Genomic DNA, 13927 nt, shown 5'->3' with positions numbered 1-13927 from the left:
CGGCTCTGTAAAGCGATCCGTAGATTCTCCCCGAGAGGGAGCAGGAGGAGGAGGCGGCGGCGGCGAGTGTGCGCCGCTGCGCCTTGGATGCTGCTCCTGCTGCAACTGCAAGGCGAAGAAGCGCCTTGACGCATTCCGGCCGGGGCTCGCTCGCTCCTCGCCTGCGCTGCTGCTGCTGCTTGCTGCTGTGCAACGGCCCCCGCCGGCCTCCCCGCGGCAGGTAAGGAAGGCTCCTCCGAGGCAAGTTGCCTGCTTCTTGCAGCGAGGGGTTGGCTTCGGGGTGGGGGGCGCTGCTCAAAGAAGTGTGTGCGGTGGCACAGTTACTAGTTGGAAAGCCTTTTCTTTCCCGCGCGCTCTTCCCTCCACCCCCCGCGCCAATAAATATTTGGATAGATTTTTCTCCCCGGATTCTGTTCTTATTAAGAAAGATCGTGGTATTCCAACCCCTCTGGGGTTTTTTTGTGTTTTTTGCTCGCACATCGTTCAGGCGGATGTGGGCTGTAAGGCAAAAATTTGCGAAGCGAAGGAAGTCTTGTTAAGTAGGGATTGAGAAGTTACGACGAGCAGGACTTCGTGAAGGGCGCCCATTCGAAATTCATGTGTGCCTGGAAGTATGTTAATTTGCGTTACAGGACCGCTGCTTTAAGGGTTGGGCTGCAGCCTGGAAAGAGTTGCATGATGTTGGAGAGCACTGGAATTGCTGAGCATTTGTGTCTTGGGGTGGGGAGAGAGAGGTGTTTTTATGCATCTGCTTCTTGTCCCTTTACAGTATCTACCAGTTGCCTCGAAGTGAGCTTTATTCCTTAAAAACATAAGATAAAAACAAAGAGGAAGGGGCCATTCCAGAGCAAAGTGGGAAGTCCGTGGATATTGCTGACTCGGCATTTCAAGCATTCTCCTTCCAGTCACCGTGCTTATTTATTTATTTTATTGAGGGGAAGTGTGTGACAGCCGCCGCAATACAGCAGCAGCAGCAGCAGCAGCAGCAGCAGCATGGTCACATCCTGGAGAAAAACAAAAGGACTGCATTAAAAGACAGAAGGAAACTGCTCCGAAGGGACCCAGTCTCGCTGTGTTGCATGTGTGTTAAGAGACCCCAGCCATTCCTTTGTCCTTTGATGAAGCTGGAAAACCTCTCTCCCTTTTTTCTTCCCACCCTCCCCAATGACCAGCGCCCTATAGGTCCTTTCCCCGCCTAGCCTGGATGCCATTCAACCTACCTCTGTTCCCTTATCCTTGAGCTTCCCAACCCTAATCCCCATTCTCCACCCTGTTTTCCTGCTCTGGGAGCTGTCCACACCAAGGGCCTCACCTCTCCTTAGCCCCTCTCCATGCTGTGATTCTGCATCTATATCCAGTATCGGTCTCCTCTGAAGTCCTCAATTCTTCACTCTCCTTCAGCTCTGGCGGCTTCTGATCCCAGAACTCTTCTCCTTCCGCATCCCATCACGTCTTCTAGTGAGTCTGTCCTTCCCACCCCGTAGCTGCCATGACGGTGATGGCCGGGGACAATATGGACGAGACTTCTGCCTTGCCAGGCCACCCCCAGGACAGTTATCGACCTGGGGCCCACGATGACCACGAATGTTGTGAGAGGGTTGTGATCAACATTGCTGGCCTGAGATTTGAGACGCAGCTGAAGACCCTCGCTCAGTTTCCCAACACTTTGCTGGGAAACCCCAAGAAACGCATGCGATACTTTGACCCCCTGAGGAACGAATATTTCTTTGATCGGAACCGGCCCAGTTTTGATGCCATCCTCTATTACTACCAGTCTGGAGGGCGGCTTCGCAGGCCTGTTAACGTGCCTCTAGACATGTTCTCGGAGGAGATTAAGTTTTATGAACTGGGAGAGGAGGCCATGGAGAAGTTCCGGGAAGACGAAGGTTTCATCAAAGAGGAAGAGAGGCCGCTGCCTGAGAAGGAGTACCAGCGGCAAGTGTGGCTGCTCTTTGAATACCCCGAGAGCTCTGGGCCAGCTCGGATCATTGCAATAGTCTCCGTCATGGTGATCCTCATCTCTATAGTGATCTTTTGCCTGGAAACTTTGCCAGCGTTGAAAGAGGACAGGGAGTATATGGGACCCCGTAACCGCAGCGACAACTCGACAGTCTATTACAAGTCCAATATCTTTACTGACCCCTTCTTCGTGGTGGAGACTCTGTGCATCATATGGTTTTCTTTTGAATTGGTGGTGCGCTTTTTTGCCTGCCCCAGCAAAGCCGAGTTCTTCAAGAACATCATGAACTTCATTGACATAGTAGCCATCATCCCATACTTCATCACTCTGGGTACAGAGATGGCTGAGCAGGAGGGGCCTCAAAAGGGAGAGCAGGCCACTTCTCTGGCTATCCTGAGAGTCATCAGACTGGTAAGAGTCTTTCGAATCTTCAAACTCTCCAGACATTCTAAGGGCCTCCAGATTTTGGGACAAACCCTCAAAGCGAGCATGAGGGAGTTAGGGTTACTAATCTTTTTCCTCTTCATTGGGGTGATTTTGTTCTCCAGTGCGGTGTATTTTGCTGAAGCCGAGGAACCTGGCACCTATTTCGACAGCATCCCCGATGCTTTCTGGTGGGCAGTGGTATCCATGACCACTGTAGGATATGGTGACATGTACCCTGTGACAATTGGAGGCAAAATCGTGGGCTCCTTGTGTGCCATTGCTGGTGTGCTGACAATTGCCCTGCCTGTACCTGTCATTGTGTCCAACTTCAACTACTTCTACCACCGAGAAACAGAAGGGGAGGAACAGGCTCAGTTACTTAAAGTTAGCTCTCCTAATTTAGCATCTGACAGTGACCTGAGTCGCCGTAGCTCCTCCACAATCAGCAAATCTGAGTACATGGAAATTGAAGAGGATATGAATAATAGCATAGACAATTTTAGAGAGGCTAACCTCAGAACTGGCAACTACACCATAGCCAACCAAAACTGTGTTAATAAAAGCAAGCTGCTGACTGATGTTTAGAAACATGTAGAAAAGAGAAACATTGGCAGCTTGAAGACTTTAAGTGACCAGCAGTCACACTTTGTAGATGCTTTACTCTCCGAATGCTTTACCTCGTAAATGCATTGTTGCATTGCGAATTTTTGCTCAGCGATTCAATAAGCTTTCAGGATCCATGAAAGAATTTCACTTTTCCTTTTGTTTTCTTTTAAAAGGGTATTTTCCAAGTGGTGGAAATGGTTACTAAAGCTCTTTGGACTAGCCTAGTTATAAATAGAAATTGTATGCTTCTAGCCCTAGACATTTCCCCATAACTTTTAAGTTTCCAACCGTTTTAAAAATCAGCTCAAGAGGACTTTAAAAAAAAATACTTAAAATATGCATGGATTCAAGGAAACGTTTCTACAAAACTGCACAGTGCATCCAAGAAAATGCATCCAAATAATATTCAGCAGTAATGTGCAGTAAGTATTTGTCATTCTTTAGACTGACCGACATATACATTTCCTTCCTTTGTGAAAAGTTTTGTAGTTCTGATCTACAGATTCACACACAGCACCTTATGAAAATATGCCAGGTTTTTTGGGTTGTTTTTTTTTTGCTGTATACACTATTAAAATCGAAGAATTATTCTGTGTGTTGGAGGGAAGATGGAACATCTGCAATGCTGCTAAGGTCTCTTAAGTGCAGATGGTTTCAACATACTTCTTTCCCTTCTTCAGAAATGGATGCAAAACTTTTTAGCCCCTTTGTTGCAAGATAGCACAATAGAATTTAATATAAGCATGTTTGACTTTGATACTATCTATTTTATAACTGCATGCCTGGAACATTACCTCAGATGATAGGGGATAAGGTTTTGTTTGAATTGATCTTCTTTAAAATAGGCCCTTTTTTGTTTCAATTTGCATTCACCAAAGTGCACTCCTTTTTATTTGTTAAGTATCTGATTAGTAACTTAAAAGTACTGTATTTAAGTGCATATGTTAGTCAAATGGGAACAATAACTTTTGGAGATCAAAGCATGTTTCAAATATTCAGCATTATGGCCTATTTGACTAAGGTGTAACTCAACATTAATTAATGCATGGTTTCAGTAATAAATACAAAAAAAAAGCTTGTTAGGATGAAGGCCAGGAAGAGAATACTAGAGAGACTTGTTGTTTTCCTGCATTGCTCAGGGAAATGAGTTGGCTTCTGTCCGGGCCTTAATAGAAAGTAACATATCCCATCCCTTAAAGGGAAAGCTATATGGAAAATTAAGTCCAGTTTATATATAGCAATGTCTAAATATTCTGTATCTCCTAGAGCAGAAAAAAGGTGCAGAAGCATGCCTTTTGGTGCATTCTTAGAATGTAAAATGAAACTTATCGATTATATGCATCCAAATTGCAGCCCAGTTATTTTCGCAGTCATTGTTTGAACCTTAGAGACTTTTGTATTCCCCTAGGACTTGCTGAAGAGACTCAACCAATTGATTTTAGATAGTTGCTTAGTGCCTTTATCCTTACAGCCACTGGACTGCTGAAAGTGCCTCTATGAAAAGAGCTGAACCTGAGTAGGCAAGGATGAGTCAATTGGGACAATAGCAGGATTCGACCATGCCAAATGCAGGCACAGCAGAAAAAGCCAGGGAGAAAGACAATGTGTAAAGCAGAGAGGCAGAAGAAGAGGGCAGAGACTACCAGCACTCTTGCAGACCTAATTTCCTCCTGTACTCTGCACCCTGCAGCTGAGTGACATTGCAACCTAACATTTGCCTTTGACAAATGCTACTCCCGCAAGACCCAGTCTTCCCCCAGTCTGTTTATAGAGACTTCGCTGCACTCTGTGTTCGTTTTGTTTGTTTTTCGTATTGACCCATTTTTCCCCTGGTTTGGACATTGGCAGCCTGGCCTCCTACACTAGAGGAAGTAAGGGCTATCCTTTGCAGTAGCCTTAGCCATGCAAGGAGCAGGTTGGATGGAGGCACGTTGAATCTGTACACTTGCTCCTCTTAGAGGCTTCTTCTTTTCCAACGGAGCTCTCATCCTTTCCACCCAAATTCTCTTGGATTTTAAAATTTGACTCGCCTGAAGCTTTCCCATCCATTGTAACAACTCTCCTCCTGTTGTGTTTGCTGAAGGTTGCAGCATTTTCTGAGAAGGCGTTTTCTGCAATTATGCAAGTCTTGAAGCTATAGTCCATAGAAATCAATAAGTCCATTTTTATTTTTTTTACTGATATAGGCACTAATCTTTTTCTTTTTTTTACTGTTCCCTTCTAAAAGTCAAAGTTGAGGCTCTTTCTCCCATGCTTAGCATGTGGCCTTATACACTGAACCCTCTTTTCCATTACATAGATCCCAGGCCTCCATTCTATTCTCAGTATTCTATTTCTCAGCCGCTACGGATATCTAGCATTTACATTGGTAAAGGAGCAGCTTTGCCCAAACCTGATATGTCAGGTAGACAGAAAGATGCAACTTTGTGACTTGTTTGGTTCAAAATGGTAGGAAGAACAGAAGGACCTCTTAAATACTGACTGCAGCGTATTCAGGAAAAAAATAATATTGTAGTTGATAGGAAGCTCTACCTTATTTTCCATTCTCAGTATCCAGTTTCTCCCCAATTTAGTCACAGTTTCCCCTGTTAGAGTGCTAGATTTGGTGGTCTACCTTGATTCCTCCAATCTCCTTATTTTAGGGAAGGTATTCATTCGCCTGTTAAACTGACTTTGAACATTGTGTGTAGTTATCTCAGCAATAATCAGCTCAGTGCCGTATGGGGTCTTTGATCAGGAAGTGCTACCTGAGAGAGGATGAGGCCTCAGTTGGGCAGCTTAGTGAGTTTCTGTGTTGACTGGCTGGGTTATCCTCACCTTAGTTTATCTGCTGGTCTGATCCTTATTCTGCATGTTTAAGAGAAAATATGCATGCCATGCAGCGGTTTGGTTTATGGCTTCCCCCTTTTGCTTTTGGCAGGGATAGGTGATCTTTAGGGCTTGTGGGGTGGCTTGGGGAATATGACTGTCGCTTACTCATTTATAACAAAGGGACTGGGTAAATATGGAGTGCAGGGAATAACTTCATGTAGCATAGGCATGCATTTCTTCCAGCAAGGTTTCTCCCCCCCTTAAAATCAGACTCATTCCTTTGCACTAATACGTGCTGAAATGCGTTTGTAGGTCTGAAGGTGCACTAAACTACTGCCTGATTCTTAATACACCTTTTTGTTTTTAATTTTCTTTTCTGCCATATTTTGTTTTGGTGACTGGTGGTTTCTCAAAAGTGAGTGGCTGTAGCTTGCCCCCAGTAGGAGTGGTCTGAAAATGGACACGGCGAATCATGGATTTGCTGGCATTTGGTTACTGCAGTGCTGTAGCAATGTCTCTCCATCCATTGGGGTGGACTCATGGTTTGTGATGTTGTGCTGACACAGTCGCTGGCTGTTCAGTATTTATTTGCTGATTCATCAAGGGTGCGAATCAGGCTGTAGGCTTAGCAGGTTTAATTCAAGGAAGGGCAAGGGCAAAGTTTCCAAAGGCCTAGAATTAGTTGGCGTTTCCTTAATCTTAACATTGGTCTTACCTTAATCTTGACCTTGGTACAGAGGTGGCCTTTAAGTAAGGGCAGAGGATGGGGCTGACTCCTGAAGTACGATTCACTGGGAAGCTCTTCAACACAAAGCTCACGGAAGTGAACAGAGATGTGCAAGGTCACTGCAGTGCTCATTTTAGGATGGCCTGCGCAGGATAACTGCCCAGCGCTAGGCTAGTGTCAGTTGGGGGGGGGGGAAGCTGCTTGGATGTTATGCTTTAGATACCAAAAAGGCTTGGAATGGCTCTTTTTTTGACATGGAAGCAACCAAAATCAACTGGACGACATAAGCGGGAGATCATTGAATAGGAACACACTGCAGGGATACAGTGCAGTCTCTCTTCCAAGGACAGGGAAGTTAGTGACTCCCCCCTCCCACCCCAAATACTGATCCAAAACACGTATAGAAATAGGACTAACTGTGTAATGCCATATAGAAAGATTGGAGATAAAGGTACATAAGGCCACATTCTATCACTGTTATTATAAAATAAAATAAAAACCCCCAAAGCAAATTTTAACTGAAATGGGAGTCCTTATCTCCTTAGCTCCTGTGAAATCAGTATATTTTCTTATCACATGTTATTATGGAGACGGTTACTGACATACTTTTAAAAGGCGACATGGAAATAAGAGGATGTGTGTTATTTGTTCCAAGTGGAGTTCAACTCACATTGAATATTGTTGATTATTTCCATTAAAAGACCCATTTATTTTGATGACTGCTTGGCCTGATCTGTGCAGGGGGAAGGTTAGCCTGCTCAGAGTCTATGTATACCACTTCAGACCGCAGGTCACAGTTGTGTGTGGGCAGGGAGTATGTTGGAAACCTCTCCCCCTCTCAATGTCATTACACAATCTATCAGGGAGAAGGCTGGGCTGCAAACCATTTCTCTCATATCTGGACCTTACTGTACATTTTTAGGCTGTGGATGAGACTGCATATGTCCGAATGACCCAAACGTTCCCTGCACATGGAAAACGAGTCTATTGGAAAGAAAGTTTCTCATACAACCTTCTTAACATGTTAGTTTTCCTTGTTCCGAGAATTTACTTTTTCGTGGTGGAGCACTGAATCATGCAAGCTCTTGTCTACAGTTGGAAGCCAAGCCAGGGTTTACCAGCTTTGCGACAATTAGTTTTCTATGTGCAGGGAGTTGTTGTTGTTTTTTACAAAACATAATAATGTGATTCCTCCTGTCTCTAGTCCAATGTGGAACTGTCCAGAAAATGCTTTGCCATGTCACCTGCTGTTTGGGTAGACCAGACCTCTGTTCCTACTAAATATCTGGTGATGGGGCCTGAACAAATTAATTCGTCTGGCAGAGTCCTGTCCCCTAAACATTTAATTGCGGTTTCTATACCTATTCAGGTTCTTTTTGAGTCCTGACCTATCTGTTCAAGTCCTCCATACAAATAAAGCTCTCAGCTGGGGTGTAAATAATTACAAAACGGAGTATTTGGAGCTGAGCGTTGCAGTCCTTATTGAAGAAGCACAAGGAGAAAGACGAGTGAAGCTATGTCTTGTATTCTCTCCCCTTAAGTTTTTTGTAGACATGCATTGACTTATGATTGCAGGATTTTTTGGGTGTTTTGTGGGGTACTAAAACTACAGCACATGTGAAAGATGAGGCATAATGTGTGATTTAAAAATAAAATTGAGGGACCGTTTAGTACATATTGCCAAACCACAGTTCATATGATAGAAAATGCAAGACCTGCAACACGTCACAAACTTTGTTACATGAGTTGAGAAATTTGTCAGTTAACAAAAATTTTTTTGCCCAGAAAGCTGAATATTCTTTATGGTTTCAATATGTTTTTTTTAAAGGGTATGAGCTGAACACACAACACTTTCTCCTATATGTAATTTCTGTAGTATTGTCAGACATAATGAAGAAAAGTAAAACCATATTAAAAGTTAAATTTCCCTTCCCTTGTTAGGGACCATTTGGTTCCATATGCAGTTAGAACCGACGATTCTATAGTTGGTCTTTTTAAATTCAATTTTAAATTTTTTTTAAAAGACAGTTAGGTGACATAATTTTTGTTATATTCTGAAATACTTCTAGACATAAATGAGAATTAAGCACTGTCTTTATTTTAAATGACAGATTTAAAAATATCTGTCCCCCCCCATTTTCTTTCTGTGGGTGCTGAATAAATTAGGCCACAAACGTGCATATGATCAGGAAATAGCATGCCTTGCCTTTTTTCAAAGAATTGTAATCAATTTGAGATTTTTACTCCGATTTTGTTGGGAAAACAAATCTTTGTTCATATCTATGTTGATCAGTTGTTCCACTCCTCTAGCCGTACTATATATGATTTATACTTTTTAAAGTCTTCCCTGTCCAGCTGTCATTTGAACACAACTGAATTCTTTGGGAGTATATTTATATTTGATTAAATTGTTGCTTCAGTAGCATTTCTATAAATGTGACTGGAATCAAATGTATATTTTACTTTTGTACAAAAGTAAAAAAAAGAGGATATTTTTGTGACTAAATTTAGCAAAGAAGAATACATTAGAACTTAACTTTGGTTTTCCAAGACATTTCTTAAACACACTTTCCCCCCTAGCACATTGGTTTGAAACTATGTAAATAACAGCTGTGGGTAGGAATGTATATGGATTCTTTGACATACCTCTCATTTTAACGATGCAGTATTACTGTTGAACAAGGTCACAGAATGGTTCTTTGCAGAAAAGTGCACCATCAGGGCAACAAACCATGGAAGCTGACATGGGTCTATTGATTTCCGTAATTTACAAATTGCTTACACTTTGAGTCAAGTATGTACCTCATTGTCATATTACTGCTGATTTGACTTAACCATAGCTGAAATGGTTTGGTTTGTCAACTTTTGAGACAGCAAATGTTATGAGTTTATATTTAAAACATATAAAATGCATAGTTTTCATCTATGCAATTTTACTTGCTTCTGTCACTTTTATCGTCTGTTCATACTTGGCATCTATTAAAGATAATTTTTAAGGATCTTATTCAGATATACTGTGACTGGTTTATTGGAGTCCTGTTTTTCTCCTGTTCCTTCCCTTGGGGAGATTTTGGGAGTACATGGATGGCAAGAAAAGGGGTCTAGGGAACAAGATTGGTGGGATATTGGACCATGGAAATGTGAGGAAGAGGAAAATGCGAGAGAGGAGTCTGGGAGGGAAAGGAGACCATGGACAGAGAGGAGATCTGCACGGTGGTGAAGACCTGCAGAGATTTCAACCAGCATATTGATACCAAATCTTTGGCTACAGGCCTGTAGTAAAAGTGAAATGGGCTAGCTCCCTTTCCCCCCTTACTTGATCTATATTCTTTTAAAAGAGCTTTTGTGTGTACTAGTGATTGGCACTTGGCTGTTCTGCTGGAGGAGGTGATGGATGGGGTTGAGAACATTGGGTTGTGATAGATCTGCAGTCATAAAACAAAGCACTGGTCCTTTGCTCCTGTGCGAGTGTTACATCTTAATCTCTATGATTGCTGAATCAAAATAAGGTAATATGATCAGACACAGATGACCTCCTCCACCTTGCTCCTTAGAATTTTAATGATAAAGATGGGCAATATTAAGAGTAAATACTGAAATAATTTCTTTGTGTTCCACTAGGGAGATGAGCAGGGTACAGAACGGTTCAGACAATAACTTTTGGGCCAGATGGCATTTAAATTTGATCCTTTTTAAAGCTTTTGAGATGCACTGGAACCATTCCTTGAAGTCTGGAAGATTCATAACCTGCTAATATGGAACGTTCAGTCGATATTGTTCCAAATAATTTTGAATCCTAGCTGTGATATCAGGGGACAATCTTGTATTTGGTTATAGTAATGTGTATAATAGTTTGAATAATTGCTATATTTAAATTTTTTGGTAACCCATGAGGTAAAGGTACTCCTGACCATTAGGTCTAGTCGCAGATGATTCGGGTTGTGGCGCTCATCTCGCTCTATAGGCTGAGGGAGCCGGCATTTGTCCGCAGACAGCTTCTGGGTCATGTGGCCAGCATGACTAAGCCGCTTCTGGCGAACCAGAGCAGCGCACACAAACGCCGTTTACCTTCCTGCTGGAGCGGTACCTATTTATCTACTTGCACTTTGACGTGCTTTCGAACTGCTAGGTTGGCAGGAGCTGGGACCGAGCAACGGGCGCTCACCCCGTCACGGGGATTCAAACCACCGACCTTCTGATGGGCAAGCCCTAGGCTCTGTGGTTTAACCCACAGCGCCACCCACATCCCCATGAGGAGTAGTATCAATGGTCAACCATGGTTAGGAACACACTTTCCTTAAGAACCAATCCAAACAAAATATTTATGAAGTCTGAACCATGATCCATGTTCTTTGCGGCACAGTGCTGGCTATTTCTCCTCTGCGCAAAATAAGAACCATTTCAAATTCTATTTTATAGTCTTTATGGCCTATCCACAATGAATGAAATCTTATGTGTAATTAGTTCATCTTCACCTGCCTGGTCTCTAACAATAATTGCCCCTTATGTGAGAGAATGACATAGCAATTATAACCCACCGTGGTCTCTTATGGTCTCTTTCTTAAAATCATTTTTTCCATCATTGCCCCTAATTAAGGGCCCAATGCTGGTGTCATATGTTGTGTTCATTTTACTCCCAGAGTATTTCTGTTAAAGTTTGGAATGATTCCAAAGTAAGTACTTTAGACCAATGAACTTGGTAATCAGTTTTGTGTTGTTGTCTCTCTCATGCCCTCACAGTCACTTTGTGACATCATCATTGTTGTATATTTAACTATGGTCTGCCACCTTTTGCTTAGACTGCGGTTTCTTTGAGGATTTTTATTGCAGGCTTCAACGAACTCCAATGTTTTACTGCAGTGCAAATAGATAACAAATACCACAAAATGTCGGGATCAGTGGCGTAGCGTGGGTTGTCAGCACCCAGGGCAAGGCAAGTAATTTGCGCCCCCTAACCCGTGGATTTTAGCACTGATTTTAGCACTGCGAGTGCGAGCGCCCCCCCCCCCAGATGTTGCGCCCGGTGCGGCCGGCCCCCCCTGCACCCCCCACGCTACGCCACTGGTCGGGATGGGCCATTAGAAAAAGGTTTAATCAGCTTTATGGAGGAGAGTTCTGCCTGTGGCTATTAAACCATGATAGCTAAGTGGAACACCATGTTCTTTGGCAATATGCTGGCCACCATATACCAGTTCAGCATATCTGAATGAATGGAACTTCAGCCCTACCCAGAAGGCCTCTTCTTTGGTCCATATGTTCAGAGGCTACCTCTGAATACCAGGTACTGAAGACAATCATAAGAGCTAGCCTTAATAATAATAATAATAATAATAATAATAATATACCCCGCCCATCTGGCAGGGTTGCCCTAGCCACTCTGGGCGGCTTCCAGCACATAGAAAAATATAATAAAACATCAGACATTAAAAACTTCCCAATACGGGGCAGCCTTCAGATGTCTTCTAAAAGTTGTTTATCTCCTTGACATCTGACGGGAGGGCGTTTCTGCAGGGACCCGTGTTTAGACCTGTGTTTGAGCTTGTCAGGTTCATCTAGCTGGCTCCTCCGAGAAACAATGATGAACTAGATGGACACTTGGTGTGACTCAGCAGAGATCATACATTCTTATTAAAGAGGGATTCATCATCATGGAGGATAGGAATACTGAATACTGTACTTTCAGCAGTGGATTTCATGATTTATTTGTGGGGTCCATGAGTCACTTTACGAGATCGGTTATTTTAAAAAATCAACGAGGCATTTTTTAGGACAGTCTCTCATGTCCTTCCAGACTGAGCCGGACTATCCTACATTGTAGTACAACACCATAGGAAAAACTCTGAATACAGAACCAGTGCTAAATATCAGTGCTAAATATTCGCCACAATATTCAGGAGGAAATGTGCATAAAAATAAATATATTAGTGAAAATAACATAAAAATGCATTAAATTAGAAATTGCTTGCAAAAAAATGTACATTAGTCAAAACTGCATGCAAAAATATGTTTATTAGGAGAAATTCACGCTAAAATGCTGAAGAATTTTCATGTGGATTAAAAAAATAACAGATTGCTACAGAAATGGGGGGACAGAAATGAAAATTGGAAAAATAAAAGATGGAGAGAACTGAAAGTGACAGAACTCATCCTTACTTATAACTATATTATTCTTAAGGTTGATGATCGCAATTTTCTTACTCCATGGCAATTGTATTCTTTATAAGATGCAATTGAATGAATATTGACCATTTCTTAACAAATTGATTTTCATGCATAAAGCAGGCCTCAATAAAATTGAAGGTGCAATTTATGCATTATAGCTGTGTCCTAGAGCCTATAAAATCATTCAGATAACATGTTTTTCCTCAACGTATGGCAGTTGATATTTTTGCCACTGTCAATAAATTTCTGAGCAAATGCAACATTTTTTTAAATCAGCCTGTACTTCTAGGTAATTTCTTTACACTAAATGAGCCTGTATGAGATAAAGGTAAAGGTAAAGGTACCCCTGCCCGTACGGGCCAGTCGTGTCTGACTCTGGGGTTGCGCGCCCATCTCGCTTAAGAGGCCAGGGGCCAGCGCTGTCCGGAGACACTTCCGGGTCACGTGGCCAGTGTGACGAAGCTGCATCTGGTGAGCCAGCGCAGCACACGGAAATGCCGTTTACCTTCCCGCTAGTAAGCGGTCCCTATTTATCTACTTGCACCCGGGGGTGCTTTTGAACTGCTAGGTTAACAGGCGCTGGGACCGAATGACGGGAGCGCACCCCGCCGCGGGGATTCGAACCGCCGACCTGACGATCGGCAAGTCCTAGGCGCTGAGGTTTTACCCACAGCGCCACCCGCGTCCCTCTGTATGAGATACTGTACCCATTATTCATTTAATCTAGTGTGCATCATCAACCACCAAAGCCATTTGATCTTATTATATATAAATACATATATAATCTGCATGAGGCTTTCCTCCACTCCAGCAGTTATCCTGAGACCGATTACCTGTTTTAATCTATATAATGTGAAATATTAAAATGTTATAATTTGATGCATATTTTAAACAAGTTTTTACTTTAGCAGCAATTAATACCTTAACTCCATACTACACCTGAAATAATTATACTAACGCTTGCCCCCAGTTTTTTTATCATTCTCTGGACCTTTGTGTTGCATTTCATTAAGCCCTGTATATAGTCCCAATTAATCCCCTCCTTCTCAATACATGAACAAACTCCTCTATTACTGCACCATATTTCTTAAATCAGTGCAACTGTGGCATGCTGTGTTAAACAATTATTTGGGCAACAATGTGATTATTTCTTTTAAATCTGTAAGTGAAAGAATGTATCCATTTATTCCTCAGTTGTATCAATATTTTCAAACACAGCATGCTTTATAATATTT

At 42.4% G+C, this 13927-nt stretch overlaps 1 protein-coding gene across 1 annotated transcript; it reads left to right on the top strand.

The window, feature by feature from the left end:
* On the top strand, positions 1-9534 carry LOC310708015 (potassium voltage-gated channel subfamily A member 1). Its single transcript, XM_083505699.1, has 2 exons — positions 1-220; positions 770-9534. The coding sequence occupies exon 2, from the start codon at positions 1490-1492 to the stop codon at positions 2969-2971; it is 1482 nt and encodes a 493-aa protein (XP_083361825.1). The 5' UTR covers positions 1-220; positions 770-1489; the 3' UTR covers positions 2972-9534.
* Positions 9535-13927: the final 4393 nt, after the last annotated feature.

This window comes from Podarcis liolepis (genome assembly GCF_965112155.1).
Source record: "Podarcis liolepis genome assembly, chromosome: 5".
NCBI lineage: Eukaryota > Metazoa > Chordata > Lepidosauria > Squamata > Lacertidae > Podarcis > Podarcis liolepis.
This window is presented reverse-complemented; position numbering and strand designations above follow the sequence as displayed.